The 26,744-nt window shown below is 47.3% G+C and overlaps 1 protein-coding gene across 3 annotated transcripts in view; it reads left to right on the top strand.

The window, feature by feature from the left end:
* Positions 1 to 26,744, top strand: part of LOC135204308 (serine/threonine-protein kinase Doa-like) — a 244,284-nt gene that overhangs the window by 310 nt on the left and 217,230 nt on the right. For 2 of the 3 annotated variants that reach the window (XM_064234468.1, XM_064234467.1), the window contains exons 1-2: positions 132 to 173; positions 3,538 to 3,689. In XM_064234468.1, the coding sequence (XP_064090538.1) occupies positions 132 to 173; positions 3,538 to 3,689 (194 nt within the window). Of the gene's footprint in view, positions 1 to 131; positions 174 to 3,537; positions 3,690 to 26,744 lie in introns of those variants that run through there. The other variant, XM_064234469.1, reaches the window with a different exon arrangement.

Raw genomic sequence — 26,744 nt, 5'->3', positions numbered from 1 at the left:
GCTTCGTCCACCCGCCACGGCCTACGACGACGTCTTAATCTCCTTTTCGCCCTTTTTAATCGATATATCCTTTTCCCCGTTGCGCACGGCGACGTCGTGGCCGAATTATACCTTTGGTCGGGGCTCCTCCGATGGGGTCCTCCGAAATGGAGCGAAGGATCCTTCCTTCCTCGGTAGGGGATGATGTTATTACTACTAATGGCGCGAGGGGCATTTCGATGTTTTTTCGGGTCAGCGGGTTCATTATCCCTCGAGAGGAGACTTCCTTTTTACCCATAGGGCACGTAGGATTCCAAATCGCGTAGGATACCGTGCTTACATAGGCTACATTTCATTAAGTCGGGCTCCCCTTCAGCGTAGGTCTAATCGTGTCTGGCTGGTTCCGAAGGTTTGATTCAGTACCCCTCGAGAGGAGGCTTTCTTTGTTCCTATTGGACACGTAGGATCCCAATCGCGTGGGAGACCGTGCTTACATTGGGTACATTTCATTGTTAGGTAGGTATCATTGTTTAGGTCAGGCTCCCCTTCAGCGTAGGTCTGGTCGTGTACCTAGGCCTAGTAGGTATGGCGCAATTTATTCAATACCCCCAAAGGAAACCCACTCCTTTAGCCTCATTAAAGTACGATTTCACAGCGTGTAGAATAATCTTGCTAAGAATTGCTTAATTACATCGTTTAGGTAAGGTTCCCTTCAGCCTAGAACTAGGCATAACCAAATCATTATAAGCACGCTAACTTAAATTATATGAAATCCTACGTTATGAGTGAATAGAGCAAGACTCTTTCTTTGGGGTATTAAGTTCAATGTCCACCCCACCCATTATGCTTAGGGAACGTTCTGTAAACAATGTAATAATGCCAATCTATGCACACTAACGTAACGACAAGAAATCCCACGTGTCAAATACAAATAAATGAAGCCTCCACGTACTGGGTATCAAAAGGCTCCGTTAGATTGTTTAGGTGGGTTTACTTTCAGTGTAGGTCTGGTTTAGTTGTTACGTCAAAGCATAATCTAACCTACTTAGGACTGTGTTAATCTTAAGGATTATTTATGTATGAATTAATACTTTTTGTTATATTAAAAAGCCAAAAGGCTCGTTGCGACCAGTTTAGATGAACCCAAGGCTAGGTTAGGTTAGTTTAGGGTTATGCTAGTTTCAGTTTTAACTCTTAAATCTAAATGGCAGGATCATATGATTGACTGGTGTAGACAAGCTCCAATATCTCTATTTCAAGGTTAAACGGTAAATTTATATAAGAAGTTCGTCTTTAGTTTTTGCTCTTTAGTATTGTTTTTTTGAAATTCTTGCTAGTGCTACATATGCCAGTCACATGTTTACCGCCTAATCTCAGATTGAGTAACGGACAGGCTGTATAGTATAAAATGTAGCCTTAAAATCAGTTGTTGAAGCACCAAGTCCCATTTTGCAATGACGTTTCCTAAGCAAGTCTGCATCCGTAATGTTTCTATTAGTAGCCTAGGCTATGCGCTAACATTTGAGGTAGGAATGTAGTGGGGTTACTCCAAATCTAGGTAAAACTGCAGACTAATACTACGTCCTGATTCCTGCCAGTCGCTGACTGGAATAGTTTGTTTATGCAGAGTAAGGGGTTATGAAATACTCTTGAAGGTGTCCAGGGAATGGGTGCAAAGCTCCCCCACCCAGTTTATAGCATGGAATCTCAGGTTACGCTAATTAAAGGTTTGGTTATAGTATTCCTTCTGGAATCCATATTGTGTAAATACCTACAGCATCCCTGACCCTTCACTGTAGTCGCTCCTGTTTTTATGTTTTAGCAGTCTATCCCAAGAGGCTGGTACTAAATATGGCGCCCACTTTGTGCATTAACGTTCATACCCAATGGGTTGGTATGAAACCTGGCGCCCACTTAAAACATTAACTAGTAGTTATGAATTAGAGGGCCGCTTTAGTAATCTGCAGTTTTACCTGAACTTGCAGTAGAGTAGGTTAAGAAAATTTCATTGACTGTTGTTTTTATTAAAATTATGGGAATACGTTGTGTCCACATGAAAGGGAACTGTTTTATAACCTCGAAGTGCATTATGTGACCTGAAGAAGGGTGATTCTTTAAAACTACAGAATTGTTGTGCATGCGTCATTCTGGCACACACGAGGTTATGTCATTTGGTTGGGCTTGGGCCTGACAGAGAGCCTTCTCTTAGCAAGGTTAGGACACAGCACTTGTTAAGATAGATTAGCTTGAGGGAATGGTAGGCTAGACGAGATCCCAGTTAAAATATCGGTTAATCTAAGAAATAGAGACACTGCAGGTATTTAGCGAGGAATAGCAGTTTCCTATAGTATTTTGGTTGCTTATTAACAATTTAACATTAGTTTTTGGGGGTTGGCTGTAGTTAAACATGTAATTGACTCTTGAAATATGAAATGTTGCAATATGAAATTATACATGTATTTATTAGGCCTAGGTAGTGCACATAAGATATGATGTAGATTTGATTTTGAAACTATAAATGTATTTTAATTACATGAGATGTTTAAATATTAATACTTTTGTCTGATTTGCAAATATCATCATCATTAAGAAGTTTAATTTGTTGTTAGAATAAATGAAGAGAATTAAAATGTACATAGTTGACCATATGCTGAATTATCATGCATACATGGAAAATAATGTACTACCTTTTTTATTAAGGTCTCATTTAATTTTCCTGTAAGGTTTACGTGTGAATCACTGAGTGACTACCTGTCATAAAAAAAGAAAAATAAACACACTACGCAGTAGTAAACACAGTCACATGTGCCAACTATTTGACAGTTGGCCCACCCTTTTGTTCAGAAATAACAGAAATTCAAGTTCTTGCCTTTACTTTTTAGCCTAAGACGACACAATACCTGTGCCTGGGTAGTGAAAAATTAAATAATGTATGTTTAATGTACCATTTGAGTTTTGAGTAATATTGCATTTTTATTTTACTTGTGCTTCATAAATTAAAAATTACAGTAAAAAGTTTTGGTACTCAAAGAAAGATGAATTGTTAAAGCCTTGATAAAGTCAATTTTGCTTGTTGAATAATGCAATGTACATTTGGGAGCCATCGGTAGGATATGCTGTACATATACATATATCCATTTGATTCAACAAACAAATCTTTTTAACATAAGCTGCTAATGAGCAAAAATCAAGGTCAGTTCAATCATCCAACAGGTGTGTTATCTAATGAACTGTATGATGTAATGGTTATAGTATCTTTGGAAACTGCAATTCTTAGATTTATGTTTTTTTTTTTTCATTGCGTTTTTATTTTTTTATGGTGAATGGGTGGTCTGTCATGAAGAAGAGATCTTAAAAAATAAATAAATTAAGAAATGGATAGAAATTATTCAGATGCAAGGGGAATAGTATTAGAGTAGTAATGCAGTACATTTTTGCTAGCACTTCTGAAGTTCCAATTGCATAACATCCTCATGGAGGCAGTAATATTTAAGCATTGTACTATTTTATTAATGATCATGTTATGCCGACTTATAAATGCACATTTTTCCCTCGCAGATGCCTCGGTCACGACGTCATCGTTCAAGCGCTGAACGCAGCCGTAGCCGCAGTCGTTCACGTGACAGGGATCGGGACAGGAGACGACGTCGTGTGGAAGAGTCGCCTAGTTACTCTTCCAGGCATCGCAGCCGTTCATCGCGCACAAGATGGTAAGTGTTACCTTTTTAATTTAGAGTTAGTTGATACTGTCTTATCAGTCAGTGGTTGACTAATGCACCAGTTGTTATTATTATTATTATTATTATTATTATTATTATTATTATTATTATTATTATTATTGTTAAAAAGAATGGGAGAATTAGGCGAGTTGATTTTATATATTTTTTTTCTATTTTCCTTACAATTTGCTTCTCTGGCTCAGCGATGTTTCTGAGTAACTGGCCAATATTCATATTGGGAATTTTCAAAAATTATTTAAATGCTGAGGTAATCCTTTTATTAGAGCAGGATATCAGGTCCAGGTCAAGCAGGGGTGGTCGTCAGTGCCTGTATTATTCCGTAGGCGTAGTTCAGTTCGGGGCCGGGGGGGTCGTCTTCGGTTTAATTTGGGCTGGTATTGTGCTGGTATCACGTGACGTTCGACCTTCTTGCATGTCATCATCGGACGAGTCGGTTGAAGAGACTGTAGCAAGAAAGTCTGTGGGGCAGTATTTATAGCAGCTTTCGGACTAGAGTTGCATTCTCATTGGTCGGGCCGGTCTCGGGCAAATCCCCGAGACCTTCGAGGAGAGATCAGCGACTTCGCCCAAGACCGGCCCAACCAATGAGAATGCAACTCTAGGTCCGAGCTGCTATAAGTACCGCCCCACAGACTTTCTTCCTACAGTCTCTTCAACCGACTCGTCCGAAGATGACCTGCAAGAAGGTCGAAACGTCCCGTGATGCCAGCTATACCAGCCCTTAAATCGAAGACAACCCCGGCCCCGAACTGAACTATGCCTATGGAATAATATCGGCACTGACGACGACCCCTGCTTGACCTGGACCTGATATCCTGTTCTAATAAAAGATTATCTTCAGCATTTATTTTTTGAAAGTTCCCAATATGAATATTGGCCAGTTACTCAGAAACATCGCTGAGCCTGAGGAACGAATTGTAAGGAAAATAGAAAAAACAATATACGTATAAAATCAACTCGCTTAATTCCGCCATTCTTTTTAATAGTATTTGCCAAAAAGAGGGTCTTCTACCAAAATATTATTAATATTATTTTTATTAAGAAGATGAACCCTATCCATATGAAACCTACCCTTAGGGGCCATTGACTTGAAATCCAAGCTTCCAAAGAATACGGTGTTCATTAGGAAGAAGTAAGAGGAGGTAAAAGGAAACACAGAATGAAGATATCTTGCTTATTGAAAATGAAAAAAATTAATATAAATTTATAAATAGATAAAAAAATATACATTAAAATACAACATCCTCGTGAAGACTGCTCCAGTGCTCAGGAATTATTATGTAGGTGGTAGTCTTCTCTCTTGCCTCTTTGCAAGTACAGTATGGTGAATTGTGAAAAAGGCATTGTGTTGTTGCTGTAAGTTAGTATCTAGTATTTGTGTAAAATTGAAACCATTTGATTGTTGCTTTGTAGTAAATGTCTACTTCGTTGCTTTGTAGTAAATGTCTACTTTGCTGCAAGGTTTTGTATCATGAAGGCCCATCAAAGTCCTGAGATTACTTGAACAAGATACAACAAATGTTACAGCTATCCTTTTCAATAAGAAAAAATCCTTCAAAAATCCTTCAATATATTTTCATTCTTAATTGTTGGTTCATACTTACTTTTCTTTCTGGGAAGCCTAACAAATAAAGGCTTGCTTGGGCTATATGTAGATCCTTTTCAGCATGGTTATTCCTCAGAGATCCTTTTATTGGATTAATTATGCACCCTTTTTGAAGCCTTGTGTTTATATACCTATTTGCTGATGGAATAAGTATATTTGTTAATGATGTTAGCATTCATGCTAGAGTTCTACTAACTTTACTCCTTAAAGCAAGAGGGACCTTTGCTTCAAGTTGCAATTCATAATACGCTTTTGCCGTACTTTGTAGGAAGGGATTGATTAAATGCTGCTCTTCAGAATAAGAGAAATAGGAGTGTGAAACCCAGCTATTCTGTTGTAGACATTATCTTGTATGAAATTATGAGTGCTTTTGGATAGCAACTCTACATGTAATACAGTACTCCTCACAGCTTGTCTTTGCTACATTTTGATGTTTCCCTTAACTCAGTTATATTTTGAAATGTGAACTACTTTGGAGATAGATTTTCTCAACACAGTAAATGTAAAATACTGGTTAGCTTAGGATAGCAGTTGCATGGAATTATTGTTGGGTGTGGGATATCATGAATGTTATTGCTGGCGACTATCCGCCAAGTCCTTTATGGATTTTGAGTGGCACATGTCCTAGCTGCCCTGTGAATTTGGAATCCGGATTTAGGAGGGTGCTGAGTTATCAGCAGTTATTGCCTTGTGTCTTTAGGCCCAGTTTGAATGGAAAGGGATTTGGCTCCTGATAATATGTGTGTATTTTTTTATCTCTAGGACACTCTCTTCAAGTTCAGTGACCCTTACATCTGTTGTGTACTAGTAATGTTAAAGGGGTTATAGGGTCTTTGTTACATTTTTAGATTTTGCCTGTTATCAGTTGCCTAGCCCCCTAAAACATCTGATGTGATGAGTAATTTATGTACCTCTTTCAGCTGGATGCATTTGAGTTTTGTGGTGCTTGTTATTTACCAGTGCCTCATGGTGTGTTATTTGGTTTCATATGAACCACAAATTATAAAATGGCTTGCTGCAGACTTTGGTTTCAATTTTAAGAGAAAAGCAGCTGCAACTTGGAATATTAATATAGAAGAACTTCTAGGGACATCAGTTTTGGATTTAGAAAATAATTTCTCATAGCAGGTTTCTTTATTGAAAGAAAACACAAACAGTATGTAAATGATTTTACTGTTTTATATAATGTTAAATGTATAACATGCAACATATTCTTGACAGTGCTGTAATGAAAGCAGAAAATAAGTAGAGCCGCCAGTGCATCTCACGCATTGCACCGTAGGAATTACAGGTTCTTTCCAGTGTCCCTTTGGCCCCTAGCTGCCTGTAACCCTTTTCATTCCTCTTACTGTACCTCTGCTCATATTTTCTTTCGTCCATCCTATTTTCCTTAACCCTCTCGTAACAGTTGTTTTACCATTATTTTCAGTGCAGAATGACCTCAAAGGTCCTAGTGCTTGGCCTTTGGCCTAAATTTTATGTTCCACTTTATCAGCAGGATATCAGTTTGTAGAGAAAGATGTTAGGTAAATAGTGGATGGAAGAAAGATTTTTGTCCGTGATTTATTTGGTGATTTGTTTTTCTCACAATTTCTTTCTGGGTGTGAATCTTTTTATTTCTCTGGATTTCTTGCTAGTTAGTGAGTCTTTTTGTCTCGGGATTTCATGCTAGTTAGTGAGTCTTTTTGTCTCTGGATTTCTTGCTAGTTAGTGGCTTTGCTCAACTGGTAATAATAATAGTAATCATGTTAATTAGCCCTTATCAACATTATCGTTGCAAGGCAAGACCTAAAGGCCTGTCCACACTAGGAAACATTGTTTGCAAACAATGTTTCCTAGTGTGGACAGGCCTTAAGTATACCAGAAATGGGTAAGGCCAATATTAAAAGTGTACAGTGTATCTCGGTATAGCTTTTTGAATCTTGTGGGAATAACTGCATGGTAGTTTTTTACGTATTTGGGATAGTAGTAATATTATTGAAAGATCTCGGAGAATTAACTGTAGTAAAAGCATTGTTGTAAAACTAAGTGTATGAAATTCTATTCTGAATAATTATATCTTTATTTTAAAGCCCAGTAGAACTGGCAACCCAGTATCAAAATGTTGCCCAAGTCCGTAGAAAACTGCAAAATAGAAAACAAAATAGCCGCGCGAGCATATATCAAGTCTACTTTAGTGTGCCATCCATTTTTAAATCTGTCGCCGTTTTCTCTGACGGAAGAAATTTGTTCCGTTTTCTTTGGTTTCAGTAGCTTGCAACGTGCAATGTGGAAATATTTGAAATTAAATAAATTACGTAGGTTTGTGATAATTGATATGACCGTAAAAATATTGTTGTATAATATTATTAAGGTTGTGAGTAGTAGCAATATCATTACGGTTGTGATTAATAGCAGTAGCATACCTTACACCTAGAAAATAACAACGCATTTCGTAAATGAATTTCGTAATCGAGTATCGTACTAATCGGTTCGTTTCCGTATTTCTAGAAATGTCTCGTAATTTCAATCATTTACCAATCGCGAGAAGTCTTTCGTGGGTGCGTGAGTCATTTTTAATTCATTTTCATCCTTTCCTACGGAAAATCAAAGTTTAGTAAATGTTAGACAAAATAATTTTTAAACATTTAATCTTACGTACATCGTCATCAACTCACCGGAATCCTCTGATACCACGAAGAGAAGTAGTATTGTGGTCGTGACGTCACCGGACCTTGGCCTTACCAGATTCTGACGTTTTTAACGACCTGATTATTTGAAACCAAAAATAGGACCGTGTCTGTTCTGAGTGTCAAGGTGCCTTGCTTTTTAAAGGTCGGTTGGGTATGTTTTCTGATATTTAAAGAGTGGCTGCACTTTGTAATGTATTAATTAGATATATAATATATATATATATATATATATATATATATTATATATATATAGATATATATACTATATAATAGCTATATATATATATAATATTTATTTATTTATTTATTTATTGTTTTCTTATAGTAATCGCTATCTGTTTATATTATTTTCTGTATTTTCTTTCAAATGGACACTATATTCTTTGGAAGCTTGAATTTCAAATCATAAGCCCCCTGTGGGCTTTTTCCATACGAATGGAGGTTTATATTCTGAATAATAATAATAAGCTGGAAAAAGACCTTCATTAATACAGGTTTTATTGAAAAAAAAAATAATGGCTATTTCATCCGCGTTTAGTTTGTATAGAAGTTTTTCTATTCTTCTTCTTACTGATTTTTCTTCTGTACTCAAATTGGCTATTAAAACGCCAAATGGGGGATTCATGTCTAAAACGTGGTACTGTTTGTCAAATTGAATATATTATACAAAATGCTTTACAAATTGGATCTTAAGCCTAATCGATAAAAGATTAATATCTGGAATTGAATAGCCAATTTGAGTACAGAAGAAAAGTCATCAATAAGAAGAATGGAAAAACTTCTATACAAAATAATGATAATAACAAGACTACCTGCTTGTTTTCGTTCAATTTCGCCATTTGGACTGCACGTGCACGTAGCAACAAACACAAGTCGCATTAATACTTGTTCTGTAACCTCTTTGCCATTAGACTCGCCGCCAAGTTTGTGTCACAATGTGATGCGAGCATGTCCGTGCTTGCTTAACGCTGCTTATCTGGCCGGATCCTATTCAGTCTTGCCAACGAAATCAGCTTTTTTTATGTTGTCGCTTCTGACAACCTCAATCAGACCAGCGCGAGGAAAAAAAGACAGCGTCCATAGCGTCTATAAATCTATAGTACTAATCCTATTACTATAGATGTCAGGTCACCGGCTCAATAGGTATTGTTCTGTTTCTGGGACCTAAGAAAGGATGGTTCGTCTTATATAATGCATTTTTTTAAAGCTTACGTTCTGCCTTTTTTTGAATGCAAGATGATGTGGTGTTCCCCTTTTCAATTTCTTCTGTTATCCTACTAGAGAAGTCTAGGTCACTAGCTCGTTGGACGTTGTATGATTCTCGCTTTTTTATCTTACAGGATGGTTCGTTTGTATAATGCGTTCTCGTAATATCGGGGAAATTGATCGTTCGTTTTTTTTTTTTTTTTTTTTTTTTTTTTTTTTTTGTTCTGGTAAGTTCTCTCTTGTTAATTACTGCCTTCTTAATGCATATATATATATATATATATATATATATATATATATATATATATATATCAAGGTCTCAACCTTTTTCATTTATTTACCCCCCCCCCCCATTCTCTCTCTCTCTCTCTCTCTCTCTCTCTCTGATAAGTAATTTCACATCTTTTCTTTAAAACTTCCCACATAGAAAAGTCAGCGGTATAGTTATCGTCGACTTTATATTCGAAATTCAGCGGAATTTCTTTCCCAATCGGCAATTGGGAACTTGTTCTGGGCGACATGTATAAGGCATAAGTAAAAAAAAGGGGGGGGGAGAAAAAACGGGACATTAAAAAAAATATATATTTGTCGGTCGCTGGAATACTTCTGACAAAAACGTAAATGTCCGCTTTTTTCTTTATTTCTTTTATTTGTTATTTTTGTTATTTTAACCCTCAAGGGAAATAGTATGAAAATTCTGAAACAAATTTCTGACCTCATTACGAGCGCATGTTCAATAAATGACTAAATACAATTTGAGCTTTTTTATTGCAGACAGAACATCGATGCTTTGCATATTTTAGACACGAATTTCACAACAGCAATAGACGAGTATTCCTTAAAAAGACAGGAAAAAAAAAATGTTTAACCCAGATGCAGAGCGAGATATTTCTTGCTATGTGTAACTCCAGAATTCCATACACTATAACCCTATAATACTACCTCAGGTGAGAGCCTATATAAACTAGGTAGCCTAGATAAATTATAGAGTCGAGAGTCATTTCTTAGCCCGGTTTAATACATACAAAATTACTGGTCAGCCCAATTACATCAAACTTTCATAAAGAGACTTTCATTAATCGATACCACCAGAGCACATGGTATTCACTGGATAGAGAGAGAGAGAGAGAATTACAGGCAGTCATGAAGCCAATAAGATGAATCGGCAGAGAGAGAGAGAGTTTCTGAGTTTCTGCAATAACAAACATTCTCTCTCTCTCTCTCTCTCTCTCTCTCTCTCTCTCTCTCTCTCTCTCTCTCTCTCAAACTGTTCACTGTATGAAATCACGCGAGAGAGAGAGAGAAATTACAGTCAGTCATGAAGCTAATAAGATGAATTATCGCAGAGAGTGTTTCTGCAACAACAAAATTTCTCTCTCTCTCTCTCTCTCTCTCTCTCTCTCTCTCTCTCTCTCTCTCTCTCTCTCTCTCTCTCTCTCTCCTTTCTAGCCAAACAAGCCGTGAAACGAGGATTGATAGCAACGTCTCTGTTAGCCAGATTGCCTATTCAACTCGGCCAGCCGAGCTCGCTCGCTTCCCTCGAAATAGCCAAAATGTAAAGCCGCCTTAGCTCACAACCCCCAACCCCCACCCCCAACAACCCCCTTTCGAAATATTGGCAGGGGTACAGGCTGTGAATATCTTATGCATGAGAGAGAGAGAGAGAGACCCCTTGTAAAAGGGGCATTATGACAAAATTAAGAGAGAGTAGGTAAATGAAAAAGGTTAATAAGACCTTGTAAAAGGGCAATAGGAAAAAATGACGGAGGGTAAATAAATAAATATAAAAAACGTTTAGACCTTGTGAAACAGCAACAGAGAGAGAGAGAGAGAGTAGGTAAATGGAAAAGGTTTGAGACCATGTAAAAGGGCAGTAGGAAAAATTGAGAGAGAGAAAGAGAGAGGTAAATAAATAAATAAAAAAAGGATAAGACCTTGTGAAAGGGCAACAGGACAAAAAAAGAAAAAATCTGTGAGAGAGAGAGAGGGAGAGAGAAACGGAAGTCAGGAAGCAGCGAAAAGGCGGGTGTAAGACAGGCGAATAAGGGTGGGAAGGGGAGGGGGGAGGGGGCGCGGTTTAAAGCATCATCAGCGGAAGTGGAGAGAAGCGGAAGGAGGAGATCATCATTTAAGGAGAAAACGTCCAATTTCGGAAAACTGCGAAATCGCGTGAATTTTGTTGCTGAACCTCCCCTCCCCTCCCTTCCTCCCTTCCTCCCTTCCCCTTAACCCTCCCCCTTCACAGGGGACTGACTGTACTACCACTTCGCCCGGACTAGACCAACCACCTGACACGAACAGATGGCCCTTGTTAATTATGGCATAAATTTGGGCATCGGAACTACTATAGGGGTAGGAGAGCGTCTCGTGTTCTCTCGTAATCTTCTGTCGAGGACGTAATGCAGATGTTATTAAATGTCTCCTTTTTTTATCGTAGTCTGGAACCTGGAACCTGAAACCTGGGTTTGTTGTTTGGGCGTAATGCAATTTTTTTTTTCTTTATTCTAAAGATAATATCACAATTGGGAGTTTGAAGGTAGATTTAAAATCTGGATATGATGTTCAAAACAAAATTGTCCATTCCATTTTAAATTATTCTAAAAGAATTTGATGACGTCATAATTCGACCAACGATTAATGTCTTTAAAAAAAAAAACTGTTAAAGAATCAGCAAAGTTAAATTTCAAAGCCAAGATTATCAAGGGCGACTCAACGAGTTCCTATCAATTAATATTCGCCGAGGACGGAACTCCTGACATTGTTTCAGCGACTTTCAATTGGTCAACACAATTCCACAAAAGGTGTGACAGGGATGCAACACTTTCTCCCTCAAGTACACACACACGCAGAGAATAATTCCAGGATGGTGTAGAAGTAATAATGTCATGTATTTTGTACGGATAGGTGACATCATTAGGATTTATGGGGGGGGGGGGGGGGAGATTAGTATGAGTAGTGACAATAGTAGGATTGTAAGATGTAGAGAGATATGGTATTGTATTATCAAGAAGTGAAAGACTGAACTTCCGAAAATAAAACGAATCCTACCAAAATTCGATTTGAATTCTGACGAATTAAAAAAAAAAAATTCATGCTGGTCCTAAGTCCGGATAAGAAATGAAGTTTGGGCTTAGCCAGCCGTTTTTTTGTGTTGGGGGTTTGGGAAGAGAAATAACGACTTCATGAAAACTTGCAACAAGCTTTAACAGCTTGGTGCGATGTACTTAGTTAAGTCCTACTTGAAGCATTTGGTCAGAGTGTGCTGTTTAGCTGGGGTTAGCACCTATAGTAGATTCACATCACCCTTGCATCAGATGCCAAAGCTAGTCCCTTACGACGCTCCTGATTGGCTGTTGATAAGCCAGTCACAGCGCTGGAAACGCTCATTCTCTCTCGAGGATTCACATAGGCAGGATGTATGTTCCGCCTCTCCTGATGGATACTGTTGAAAGACGTATCCCTTACGAGAGGTGGGGCATACATCCTGCCTATGTGAACTCTCGAGAGAGACAGAGAGTTTCCAGCCATGCTGTGTGATTGGCTTGGGAGCGTCGTAAGGGACGGGTCTAGACATCAGAGGCATGCTTTATGTGAATCTACTATAGTAATTTTGCTGTTCAACCACTCCAACACCCCCTTGTCACTGTCTGAAGCACTTGATTGATTGAAAGTGCCCACCCAGTGCTTTCCTTAATAGCCGAATTTTATTTATAATTTTGTTGACAAAATTATAAATAATAAAACAAGGTTGTTACAACTTAAAACAGAAATCAATAACAGCATTTTTGTCACAACTTGCGACAGCCCAGAAATCAGTGAAAATGTTGTTACAACAACTTGCAACAATCCTTATACCCGTTTGGTGCAAGTTGCAGTCAATATGAAGGACTCCCCAACCCAATACCAGCTGAGCAGGACATCACTGTAGGACCTCACGACGCAATCTGCTTCTCGTCGTAGTGCCTTTGCGCCTCAGTGGCGTGATCGGTATGGTCTTGACCTGCCACCTTGGTGGCCGAGAGTTCGATTCATGGGCATTCCATTGAGGTGTTAGAAAAGTGTGTTTCTGGTGATAGAAGTTCACTCTCGACGTGGTTCGGAATTCACGTCAAGCCGTTGCTGAATAAGCCATTGGTTTCATGTAACGTAAAAACACCATACAAACAAACAAACGTTGCAGTGCCGTGCCGAGCAAGGATTATAAGTCCCAGTCCTACGCTGGGTGTAATTCACGCTCGACGTATTTGGCTAATTATTATGCGTCTCTTGAATAATTCAAGTTGGTCGTATTTCGTAGTATGTGTGTAAGGTGTTTATTATGCAGTGGTCGCTTTTCTTGCGATGGGATATTTCAGGGTTGGTGATTTTTGTGATTCATAAAAAATCAAAACATAAAAAAACTGATTTATTTGATTTTGTTTATTTATTTGATTGTTTTTTATTTATTTGGTTTTTTTATTTGTTAGATGTAAAGTAATTACGAAAACAAACATATTTATTTATTTTTTATTTGTTAGATGTTTTTTTTTCAATCTTTTTTTTTTCTCAAAATATATTTTATGACAATTACTATTGATTTATCTTTTAGGTTTCCAGTTTTTTTATATCAAAATATATAGACGCAGCACAGTTATGCTCAAGTTTTTATTAACCTTCAAACCATATTTTTCAGATTGTTTGCTTTCAAAGAAAAAAAGAAAAAAATCATGATTTTTTAACGAAAAAAAATCAATGATTTAATCACTTGATTGAATCAGTTTGATTTAATCATTGCCAACTCTGGGATATTTAGTTGAAAACCGAATGCTAGTTCATAGGCGGGGTGTTTTCAATATTCGGCAATAAACGGGAAACTAATAATGCAGGCTCTCATAATTAACGTAAATAATTGTCGACACTAAAACACAAAGTAGTGACGGACACCAATTTCAAGTCACTGATAACATTTTTGAAGCAGTTTTGTCAAACGAAACATGAATTGAGGCTTAAATAAATTAGTCACCAATATTCGGACTAAAAGTAATTACGATAAAATAAAATAATAAGCGTGGAAGTATCGCTAGTGAATTTTGATCAGCACCAAAACAAAAAAAAAGTAATTACGATAAAAGTAGAAAAAATAACATCTGTCAATCCATCAAATTTTGGAACAAAACAACAAGCCACGCATCCAGTCAAATTCTTCTTCTTCTTCTTCTTCTTCTTCTTCTTCTTCTTCTTCTTCTTCTTCTTCTTCGAGGTTAAGAAGACATGCAGGCCTTCAAAAACCTGGCCCTGCCATGGAAACTGGACCGGCCCCTAAATTATTACAGCCATTTTTTTTTTACTCTCTCTCTCTCTCTCTCTCTCTCTCTCTCTCTCTCTCTCTCTCTCAGGCAGGATAAGAGAGGTTATGTGATGTCGAGGTTTCTTGTATGGTAGAAATAGTTTTTTTTTATATATGGGAATAACATTTAGCAGGTTTAAATTCTCTCTCTCTCTCTCTCTCTCTCTCTCTCTCTCTCTGCTCTCTCTCTCTCTCTCTCTCTCTCTCTCTCTCTCTCTCTCTCTCTCTCTCTTCTCCTTCTCTCTCTGCCAGCTATTGCAGTTCATATTTCGGTTGGGAGCGATTCTTTGAATTCTCACTTTCGTTATTTTGATCTTTTTCTCGTTTCCTTTGTCCTGTCGGATCACCTTTCCATTTACTTCCTCGGTTTCTCCTCTCTCCTCCCTTCGCCTTTTATATTTTCTAAGTTTTCTTTCAGTCAGTTCTTTTGTCCATTTTTATTTTTTTACTGCTCTGAGATCTTCAGTTTCTTCGCTTTGACCTTGGTGAGATGTCCCTTCTCAGTAACTTTGAAGGAGGTCCTCCTCCTCTTCCTCCTTTTACGTCCCATCCGTTTTCGAGGTTGTGTTTCCTTTCTCCTCGTGCTACTGTTTTCATTCGCCTTTTCAAAATTGACTTATCACACCCCTGTCATCTTTCTCGTTCACTGGCACATGTGGTACATTCCCGAAAAGAAAGAATTATAAAAGAAAAATGTTGCGATGTATGCTGAACAGTGTGTTGTGCCAAGTGAAAACATCTACCATAGCTCTAAAAAATAAATAAGATAAAATAAACAGAAAAAATGATTACATCCAAAAAGTTGAGATTCACTTTTAGTCCATAAAATCATTATAAATGCCATAATATATCCAATCATACCCGTATTCGTTTTTATGACTCTTAGCCATTTTTTTTTTATTCTTCAAAGTTATTCATTTCTCTTAGTACCCTTTTTTTTTTAAAGTCTGGTATTATTATTTCAAAGCTAATCATGCGCTTTTAAATGGAAACTGTGATACAGCTGTACTAACTTTAATAAAAAAACAAAAGCATGTCATTTTTAACTTTTTCCAACATAGCAATTATTGATTCTCCAGTGTAATGAAACTGCTTCTAGTTTAAAGATGTAATACACCTTTTGCTGTTCAAATTCAACCCCCCCCCCCCTCGAAACTGAAATCATATGTACTAGAAAAATAAAAAAAATTTGCCATTTTCCTCTTGCTGTTCAAATTCACCTCTCTGACCATCGGAAGGTGTCAGGATTGTCATAGTTTCTAGGCTGTGTTCGCCCTTCTCCTGAGGATGGGCTCTTGAATCGTAGTAGATATATTGTATATGTATGTATATATATGTATGTATATGTGTATATATACATATATATATATATAATATATATATATATATATATATATATATGTATGTATTTATATAAAATACTGATATTCTGGGTGTTGTCAGCCTGCAGAATCATCTTTGACGAGTTTATATATATATATATATATATATATATATATATATATATATATATATATATATATATATATATATATATATATACTACAGCTCAGTAAATATATAGGAGCTTCAGAAGGTGTCCATGATACAACGATTAAAAGGAATCAAGTTTATTTCCAACGAAACGTTTCACACATAAAACTTCTGTGCATCATCAGTCTGTAAAAGAGCAAAGAGATACATAAATAACATTCAATGATAAAAAAAGGAACTCACAAATATTAAAATAGTCTTAATAATTAAAAATCGAAGTAAAAACAAACAAAGGTAAAGAGAGAGAGAACAACCCAAACACCAACCGTCCATAATGTAGAGAGAAGATGGAATGACTAAAAAACCAGTTGACGAAGACGACGTCAACTATGCCAGGTATAGAGTTGCTGAGGAGGTATTGCTGTTGAGTGAAGGAACAAGTTTCTTAATGTATAACGACTCGAGGGTAGTTAGATGGTCAGGGATTTTTGACAAATCTATTATTTTTGAATTGTTCTTTTTTTTTTATTTCAATTTTGCAATTAGAAGCGTGGTTTCTGATATTGGAAAATTCAGGCTGTTTTATTTTCTGACCAGTACGGAAGCTGAAACCCAGATGGCTACAATATCTGACCCTCAGCAGCCTCCGAGTCGATCCAACGTAAGAGCCCGGACATCCAGGGCAAACTTATAACAAATAATCCATGTACAATTGGCTCCTTCTTTAACTTTAAAGACCGCCTTCAGCCCTTCATGAGATCCAACGTCATATATAAATTTATTTGCCCTGGATGTCCGGGCTCTTACGTTGGATCGACTCGGAGGCTTGCTGAGGGTCAGATATTGTAGCCATCTGGGTTTCAGCTTCCGTACTGGTCAGAAAATAAAACAGCCTGAATTTTCCAATATCAGAAACCACGCTTCTAATTGCAAAATTGAAATAAAAAAAGAACAATTCAAAATAATAGATTGTCAAAAATCCTGACCATCTAACTACCCTTGAGTCGTATACATTAAGAAACTTGTTTCCTTCACTCAATAGCAATACCTCCTCAGCAACTCTATACCTGGCATAGTTGACGTCGTCTTCGTCAACTGGTTTTTTAGTCATTCCATCTTTCTCTACATTAGGGACGTTGGTGTTTGGGTTGTTCTCTCTCTCTCTTTACCTTTTTGTTTTTACTTTGATTTTTAATTTTAAGACTATTTTAATATTTGTGAGTTCCTTTTATATCATTGAATGTTATTTATGTGTCTCTTTGCTCTTTTACAGACTGATGATGCACAGAAGTTTTATGTGCGAAACGTTTCGTTGGAAATAAACTTGATTCCTTTTAATCGTTGTATCATAGACACCTTCTGAAGCTCATATATATATATTTAATATATATATATATATATATATATATATATATATATATATATATATATATATACACACACCCACGGAATTGTTACTGCTAGCAAATTCTGTGTGATACGGCAAATGCGGTGGAATATTGGTTTATACAATTTCCACTGACGTAAGAAAGTAATGACTTACACTAGCACACGGCTTTGGGCCCCATTCCCCCCGAAGTGGGAAGGAGGGCCTGGGCCACCGGCAGAGGAATGGAGGAGGAGGAACAACGGCACAGGCTTGCCATCCCGCCGAAGTGGGAGGGAGGGCTCCACCGGCAAGGATGGAGGAGGGGAGTGTCCACCGGCCAGAGGCTGCCCATCCCAGGGGCCGAGGTAGGAGTGAAGGGCTCGACCTCCTGGGGGCGAGGTGGCGGATGGCCCATCCCAAGCCCGAAGCATGAGGAGGGCTCGACCGGCGTAGGCCAGAGGCGGCTGCCCATCCCCAGCCGAAGCAATGGGGGAGGAGGGCTGACCGGCGGTAGGGGGCCAGAGGCGGCTTGCCCATCCAAGCCAAAAGGGAGAGGTCCCTCGGGACCCGGGCGGTTATCCCAGAGGCGGCTGGCCCAATACCCAGCCAAAGCAGGAGGAAGGTACTCGACCGGTCGGCGGGCGGGGGCCAGAGGCGGCTGCCCATCCCGCCGAAGCAGGAGGGAAAGGTTCCGACCGGGGGCGGGGACGAGAACGGCTGGCTGCCCATCCCAGCGAAGCAGGAAGGAAGGGCCAGATGCGGCCTGAACCATCCAGGCGAAGCAGGAGGCAGGAGGCCGAAGCTGGGCATCCCAGGCGGAGCCAAGCGAAAGGGCTCGACCGCGGGGGCCAGCGCTGCCCATGCCCAAGGCAAAGGGGGCAGAAGGAGGAAGGTTCTGCGGGGGAACCGGGCCCAGAAGGCGGCCTGGGGCCATCCCATGCCCGGAAGCAAGGAAGGTAGGGTCCCTCCGACCGCGGGGGCCAGAGGGGCCGAGCTGCCCTCCCAGCCCGAAGCAGGAGGAAGGTCCTCCGGACCCGGCCGAAGGCGGCCAGAGGTCCTCGAACGGAAGGGTAGGGGGCCCAGAGGCCGGTGCCCATTCTTTTCCAGCCAAAGCAGAGGGAACGGGTCGACCGGCGGGGGGCCAGAGGCGGCTGCCCATCCCAAGCCGGGCCCGGGGGGCCCAAGAAAGCAAGGAGGAAGGGAAGGTTTTCTCCGACGGGGGCAGAGGCAGAAGCGGCTGACCCATCCCAGCCGAAGCAAGGAGGAAGGGCCCAGGGGAGGGAGGGCGGCCTGCCCTCCCAGCCGAAGCAGGAGGAAAGGGCTCGACCGGCGGGGGGCCAGAGGCGGCTGCCCATCCCACCCAGCCGAAGGGGCACGGGGGAGGAAGGGCTCGACGGGTAAGGGCAAGGTTAGGCGGTGGGCCCCAATCCCAGCCGAGCAGGAGGAAGGGCTCGAACCCGGCGGGGGGGGCCCAGAGGCGGCTACCCATCCCAGCCCCGAAGCAGGAGGAAGGTCTCGACAGGCGGGGGCCAGAGGCGGCTGCCCATCCCACGAAGCCAGGAGGAAGGTCTCGGACCGGGCGCGGGGCCAGAAGGCGGCTGCCCATCCCAGCCGAGCAGGGAGGAGGTCTCGACCGGCGGGGGCCAGAGGCCGGCTGCATTCCCAGCCGAAAGCAGGAGGAAGGTCTCGACCGGCGGGGGCCAAGAGGCGGCTGCCCATCCCAGCCGAAGCAGGAGGAAGGCTCCACCGGCAGAGGATGGAGGAGGAGGAAGCGGTTTCCACCGGAGAGGGCTGCCCGATCGCCAGCCGATAGCAGGAGGGAAGGGCTCGACCTGCGGGGCGCCAGAGGCGGCCTGCCCATTCCCATGCCGAAAGCCGGGGGGGCAATTGAGAAGGGCATCGACCGGCGTAGGGCCAGAGCGGCTGGCCATCCAGTCCGAAGCATGAGGAAGGGGCTCGACCGCGGGGGCCAGAGGCGGGACTGGCCATCCCAGCCGAAGCAGGAGGAAGGCTCGACCGGCGGCCAGAGGCTGCCCATCCCAGCCGAAGCAGGAGGAGGGCTCGACCCCGCGGCCAGAAGGGCGGCTGCCCATCCCAGCCGAAGCAGGAGGAAGGGCTCGACCGGCGGGGCCAGTAGGCGGCTGCCCATCCAGCGAAGCATGAGGAAAGGCTCCGACCGGCGGGGGCCAGAGGCGCTGCCCCATCCCAGCCGAAGCAGGAGGAAAGGTCTCGCGGGGGGCCAGAGGCGGCTGCCCATCCCAGCCGAAGCAGGAGGAAGGGTCCTCTCGACCCGGGGGCCACCGGCCAGAGCGGCTGCCAAATCCCAGGGAAAGCCCGAAGCAGAGGCGGCTGCCCTCCCACCAAAGCGGAGGACGACCGGCGGAGGCCAGATGCCCATCCCAGGCCGAGGCAGAGGAAGGGCTCGACCGGCGGGGCCAGAGGCGGCTGCCCATCCCAGCCGAAGCAGGAGGAAGGTCTCGACCGCGGGGGCCAGAGGCGGCTGCCCATCCCCCGGGCCGAAGCCGGAAGGAAGGTCTCGACCGGGCGGGGGCCAGGAAGGGTCGGCTGCCCATCCGGCCGAGCCAGGAGGAGGCCACCAAGGCGGCTGCCCATCCCAGCCGAAGCAGGAGGGAAGGGCTCACCGGCGGGGGCCAGAGGCGGCTGCCCATCCCACCCAAGGTAGGAGGAAGCTCGACCGGCGGGCCAGAAGGCGGCTGCCATCCCAGCCAGAAGCAGGAGGAAGGGTCTCGACCGGCGGGGGCCAGGAGGCGGCTGCCCATCCCAGCCGAAGCAGGGAAGGAGTTCGACCGGCGGGGGCCAGAGGGCGGCTGCCCCTCCCCAGCCCGAAGCGGAGGAAGGGCTCCGACCGGCGGGGGGCCAGAGGGCCGGCCCTGCCATCCCAGCCCTGAAGCAGGAGGGAGGCTCGACCGGCGGGGGGCCAGAGGCGCCCTGGAGCCCTCCCAGGCCGAAAGCCAAGGAGGAGAATCCGAACCGGCGCCAGGAGGCGGAATGCCATCCAGCCGGAAAGGGCAGGGGGAGAAGGGCTCGACGGCTGGGGGGCCAGAGCGGCCTGCCCATCCCAGCCGAAGCAGGAGGAAAAGTCCTCCGGCCGGCTGGGCCAGAGGCGGAAACTGGGGGCCCATCCCCATTCCGAGCGGAGGAAGGTCTCGACCGGCGGGGGCCAGAGGCCGGCTGCCCATCCCAGCCCGAAGCAGGAGGAAGGTCTCGACCGGCGAGGGCCAGATGCGCTGCCCATCCCAGCCGAAGCGGAGGAAGGTCTCGACCGGCGGGGGCCAGAGCGGCTGCCCATCCCATCCCGAGCGGAGAGAAGGTCCACCGGCAAGTATGGAGGAGGAGGAAGGGTTCCACCGGCAGAGGCTGCCCATCCCAGCCGAAGCAGGAGGAAGGCTCGACCTGCGGGGGCCAGAGGCGGCTGCCCCATCCCATCCGAAGCATGAGAAGGGCTCGACCGGCCGTAGCCAGAGGTGGCTGGCCATCCACAGCCGAAGCATCAGGCTCGACCGCGGGGCCAGAGGCGGCTGGCTCCATCAAAAGGCGAGCTGGAGGAAGTCTCGACCGGCGGGCCAGAGCTGCCCATCCCAGCCGAAGCAGGAGGAAGGTCTCGACCGCGGCCAGAGGCGGCTGCCCATCCCATCCAAGCAGGAGGAAGGGCCAGAGGCGGCTGCCCACCCAGCCAAGCAGAGAGGCTCGACCGGCGGGGGCCAGAGGCGGCTGCCCATCCCAGCCGAAGCATGAGGAAGGGCTCGACCACCGGTAAGGGGGGCCAGAGTGGCTCGGCTGGCCATTCCCAGCCGAAGCAGGAGGTAAAGGTCTTCGACCGGCGGGGGCCAGAAGGCGGCTGGGGCTGCCCATCCCAGCCGAAGCAAGGAGGAAGGTCCCTCGACCAGGCGGGGCCAGAGGCGGCCTGCCCATCCCCGCCCGAAGCCAGGGGAAGGTCTAGGACCGTAAGGGGCCAGAGGCGGGCTGCCCATCCCAGCCGAAGCAGGAGGAAGGGTATCGACCGGCGGGGGCCAGAGAGGCGGCTGCCCATCCCAGCCCGAAGCAGGAGGAGGGCTGACCGGCGGGGCCAGGAAGCGGCTGGGCCCATCCCGCCGAAGCCAGGAGGAGGGCTCGACCGCGGGGCCAGAGGCGGCTGGCCAATCCCAGCCGAAGCAGGAGGGGAAAGGGGCGCGACCAGGCGGGGGCCAGAGGCGGCTGCCCATCCCAGACCCGAAGCCAGGAGGAAGGGCTCGGGGGACCGGCGGGGGCCAGGAAGGCGGCTGCCCATCCCAGCCGAAGCCGGAGAAGGTCCTCGCCGGCCGGGGGGCCAGAGGCGGCTGCCCATCCCAGCCGAAAGCATGGTAGGGAAGGGACTCGACCGGTCCTGGGGGCCAGAGGCGGCTGCCCATCCCAGCCGAAGCAGTGGAGGAAGGTCCTCTGACCTGGCGTGGGGGCCAGAGGCGGCAGCCCATCCCAGCCGAAGCAGGACGGAAAGGGTCTCGACCGGCGTGCCAGAGGGCTTGCCCATCCCAGCCGAAGCAGGAGGAAGGTTCCGACCGCGGGGGCAGAGGCTGGCTGCCCATCCCCGAGCCGAAAGCAGGGAGGAAGGCTCGACCGGCGGGTAGGCCAGAAGGCGGCTGCCCATCCCAGCGCGAAGCAGGAGGAGGGCTCGACCTGCGGGGCCCAGAGGCGGCTGGCCCATCCCAGCCGAAGCAGCGGAAGGAAGGGCTCGACGGCGGGGGCCAGAGGCGGCTGCCCATTTCCCAGTCCGAAGCAGAGGAAGGGCTCGACCGGCGGGGGCAGAGGCGGCTGCCCATCCAGAGCCGAAAAGCAGGAGGAAGGCTCGACCGGCGGGGCCAGAGGCGGCTGCCCAATCCAGCCGAAGCAAGGAGGAAGGGCTTCGACCGGCTGGGGCCAGAGGCGGCTGGCCCATCCCAGCCGAAGCAGGAGGAAGTCCGACCGGCGGGGGCCAGAGGCGGCTGCCCATCCCAGCCGAAGCAGGAGGAAGGTCTCGACCGGCGGGGGCCAGAGGGCGGCTGCCCATCCCAGCCGGATAAGCAGGAGGAAAGGGTCTCGAACCGGCGGGGGCCAGAAGGCGGCTTGCCCATCCCAGCCGAAGCCAGGGAGGAAGTGGTTACTCGACCGGCGGGGCGGCCCAGAGGCGGTCCTGGCCCATCCCAGACCGAAAGCAGGAGGAAGGTCTCGACCGCGCGGGGGCCCAGGAAGGCGGCTGGGCCCGATCCCAAGCCGAAGCATGGAGGAAGGTCTCCGGACCGGCAGGGGGCCCCAGAGGCGGCTGCCCATCCCAGCCCGAAGCCAGGAGGAAAGGTCTCGACCGGCGGGGGCCAGGAAGGCGGCTTGGGCCCATCCCAGCCGAAGCAGGAGGAAGGGTCTCCGGACCGGCGGGGGCCAGAGGCGGCTGCCCAATCCCAGTCCGAAGCAGAGGAAGGGTCTCGGACCGGCGGGGGCCAGAGGCGGCTGCACATCCAGCCACGAAGCAGGAGGAAGGTCTCGACCTGGCGGTGGGGGCCATGATGGCGGCTGCCCATATCCCAAGCCTAAGCAAGGAGGAAGGGCTCGGAACCGGCGGGGGCTCAGAGGCCGGGCTGCCCATCTCAGCCGAAGGCCCAGGAGTAAGGCTCGACCGGCGGGGGCCAGAGGGGCTGCCCATCCCGCCAGCCGAAGCAAAACGGAGGAAGGGCCTCGACCGGCGTGGGCCAGAGGCGCTCCCATCCCAGCCGAAGCAGGAGGAAGGGCTCGAACCGGCGGGGCCAGAGGCGGCTGCCCATCCCCGGCCGAAGCAGGGAGGAAGGTCTCGACCGGCGGGGGCCAGAGGCGGCGGCCCATTCCAGCCCGAAGCAGGAGGAAAGGGCTCGACCGCGGGGGCCAGAGGCGGCTGCCCATCCCAGCCGAACAGGAGGAAAGGTCTCGACCCAGGGGCGGGGGCCAGAGGCGGCGGCCCCATCCCAGCCGAAGCAGGAAGGGTCCTCGACCCGGGGGGGCCAGAGGGCGGGCTTCCCATCCCAGTCCGAAGCAGGAGGAAGTGGCTTCCGACGGCCCTGGGGCCAGAGGGGGTCGGCTGCCCCACCCAGCCAAGGCAGGAGGAAGGGCTTCCGTCCGGCGGGGGCCAGAGGCGGCTGGCCCCATTCCCGCCGAAGCCCAAGGAGGAAGGAAGGGTCCGACCGGCGTAAGGCCAGGAAGGGCGGCCGTACCCTCCGCCCAGCCCGAAGCAGGAGGAAGGCTCGAGCCGGCGTAAAGGCCCAGAGCGCTGCCCATCCCCTTCCGAAGCAGGAAGGAAGCTCGACCGCGTAGCCAGAGGCGGCTGCCCATTCCGCCGAAGCAGGAGAAGTGCTTCAACCATTGGAGGCTGATGGCTGGCTGGGGAAACCAGCCATCGGCCCAACTGGCAGAGTCCGTCCGCCTGCCTCGGCGGGGAGGGCCAGCCATTCGGTCCGCGCCGGTAGAGTCCGTCCGCCTGCCTCGGCGGGGAGGGCCAGCCATTCGGTCCGCGCCTTGTAAAGTCCGCCCTGCCTCGGCAGGGAGGGCCAGCCATTTCGGTCCGCGCCGGTAAGAGTCCGTCCGCCATGCCTCGGCGAGGGCCAGCCATTTCGGTCCACGCAGGTTAGAGTCCATCCCCGCCCATCCCCCGGCCTCGGCGGGGAGGGCCAGCCATTCGGTCCGCGTCACCGGTAGAGTCCGTCCGCTGCCTCGGCGGGGAAGGGCCAGCCATTCGGTCCGCGCCGGTAGAGTCCCTCCGACCTGCCTCGGCGGGGAGGGCCAGCCATTCGGTCCGCGCCGGTAGAGTCCGTCCGCCTGCCTCGGCGGGGAGGGCCAGCCATTCGGTCCGCGCCGGTAGAGTCCGTCCGCCTGCCTCGGCGGGGAGGGCCAGCCATTCGGTCCGCGCCGGTAGAGGTCCGTCCGCCAGCCTCGGCGGGGAGGGCCAGCCATTCGGTCCGCGCCGGTAGAGTCCGTCCGCCTGCCTCGGCGGGGAGGGCCAGCCATTCGGTCCGCGCCGGTAGAGTCCGTCCGCCTGCCTCGGCGGGGAGGGCCAGCCATTCGGTCCGCGCCGGTAGAGTCCGTCCGCCTGCCTCGGCGGGGAGGGCCAGCCATTCGGTCCGCGCCGGTAGAGTCCGTCCGCCTGCGTTGGCGGGGAGGGCCAGCCCATTCGGTTTCCGCGCCGGCCGGTAGCCATTCAGTCCTAGACCGGTAGAGTCCCGTCCGCCGGCCTCGGCCGGGGCAGGGCCCAGGGCCCCATTCGGTCTCCGCGCCAGGTAGAGTCCGTCCGCCTGCCTCGCGGGGAGGGCAGCCACCTGCCTCGGTTCGCAGCGCCAGCCATCGGTCCGTCGCCTGCCTCGGCGGGAGGCCAGCCATCGTCCAGCACCATGCGTAGAGTCCGTCCGCCTCATGGCGGGGAGGGCCAGCCATTCGGTCCGCGCCGGTAGAGTCCGTCTGCCAGCCTCGGCAGGGAGGGCCAGCCATCCGGTCCGCGCCAGTTGAGTCCGTCCGCCTGCATCAGCGGGGAGGGCCAGCCATTCGGTCCGCGCAGGTAGAGTCCGTCCTCCAGCCTCGGCGGGGAGGGCCAGCCATCGGCCCGCGCCGGTAGAGTCCGTCCGCCTGCCTCGGCAGGGAGGGCAAATATCGTCCCCCCCACTGAGGCGGTGGAAGGGCTTATCCTTCAGGGGTCAGACATGCACCATTACCCACTAGTACAGGTAGATGGAGTCCATCCATGGGAGCCAACAGTTGGTTGGGGGGAACCAGCTTTTGGTCCCACTGGTGGAGTCCGACAGTGGGAGTCAATGGCTGATTGGGGGGAAGCAGCCATTGGTCCCACTGGTGGAGTCCATCTGCCTGGTGGGGAAGGGCAGTTGTTGACCTCTATTGTTGCAGTCCATCCATCTGCCTTGGTGGGGAAGGCTAGGCCTTGTTACCCACAAGCTAAGTCCATCTGTTTCCTCCTCGCTGGAACTGATTCCTCATAACCTTGTGGTGGGCTTTTTTTCGAGCCTCTTTCATTTGGCTCTTTTGCTCCTTAGTCTTCTTCCGTGATTTTTTCACTCGTGGTTTCGGCGGCCTCATCTTCTGTAGTCCCGGAATTCGTTTCCTGGGTAGCCCTGGAATCCGCCATACATACTCTTGAGTTGGAGCTTTAGCTTTAGGCCTGTTATGTTCCGAGTCTTCCACATCCTCATCTTCTAAATCCTCTTCATCCTCCTCTTCATCCTCCTCATCTTCTAAGTCCTCTTCATCCTCCTCATCTTCTAAGTCCTCTTCATCCTCTTCGAAGTCCTCTTCATCCTCCTCCTCATCTTCTAAGTCCTCCTCATCATTTTCTAAGTCTTCTAAGTCCTCATCCTCCTCATCTAGGTCAGTGTCGTCCTCATCCTCCTCAACCTCTTCTGAGTCGTCTTCGTCCTCCTCGTCCTCCTCATGCTCTTCTGAGAACTCTCCATCTTCTGTGTCTTCCCAATACTTTGATTCTTTGCTGTCATCATGTGATTCGTAGTTGTCTTCTATTTCTAAAGAGTCCTCTCTTATTAAATTTTCTTCAACTCCTGATTCAGGTTCTGATTCAGGTTCAATGTTCACAGGCGTATAATCTTCAGTCTCTTCTCGCTGCCTCTTTCTCCTTCTGTTTCTCCGTTGTTTTCCTTTCTTCTCCTCCTCTATCCATTCTTTCTCCAGTTGTTCCACATCATAGATGAAGTTGAGAGGATTAGCAATGGATAATTCAGCCATTTCCATGTCGTCCTTCCCAACAGGCAGCGATTCCTCCTCATCTGAAAGGTTTGACCTTCCAGATCTTCCTCCTTCAGGTTCACCGCCTTCCTCTTCATGTTTGGCGGCTGCTTCTGAAACAGTGGTGGTTTCCTCCTCAAGACGCTCTTGCTGTCTCCCTTGCCTCTTTTTGCGTTTATTTTTCCTTCTTTTCCCTTTACTCTCTTTGAGGCCTTCTTCTTTCACATTCACATTCTCCACCTCATTCAGTAAAGTGAAGGGACTGGCAGCAGGTAGAATTTTGTCCTCATCGCCTGGGGGTCTGTCACAACTTACTTTGGGTACACCTTCGGTGACTTCATTTTCTTCCCCAGCAGGTAGAATTTGGTCCTCATTGGCTGGGGGTCTCTCACAACTTCCTTGGGGTTCACCGTCTTCAGGTAACCCTTCATCTAACACTGGACTTATCTGGTTTTGAAGGAGCTGCCTACCTTTTTGCCCTTGCGAGTCCTCTTCTATTTCTTTAACCAACAGCTCTTGTTCTCTAGCCTGTAACTTCTCACTGAATTCCATGAGAACAGATTCTTGGTGGCAGATGGACTCTTCCTTTGCCACTAGCTCTTGTTCTCTAGCCTGTAACTTCTCACTGAATTCC

The sequence above is a fragment of the Macrobrachium nipponense genome, chromosome 44 (assembly GCF_015104395.2).
Source record: "Macrobrachium nipponense isolate FS-2020 chromosome 44, ASM1510439v2, whole genome shotgun sequence".
Taxonomy (NCBI): domain Eukaryota; kingdom Metazoa; phylum Arthropoda; class Malacostraca; order Decapoda; family Palaemonidae; genus Macrobrachium; species Macrobrachium nipponense.
Note: the sequence above shows the minus strand (reverse complement) of the source record. Positions and strands in the feature narration are given on the sequence as shown.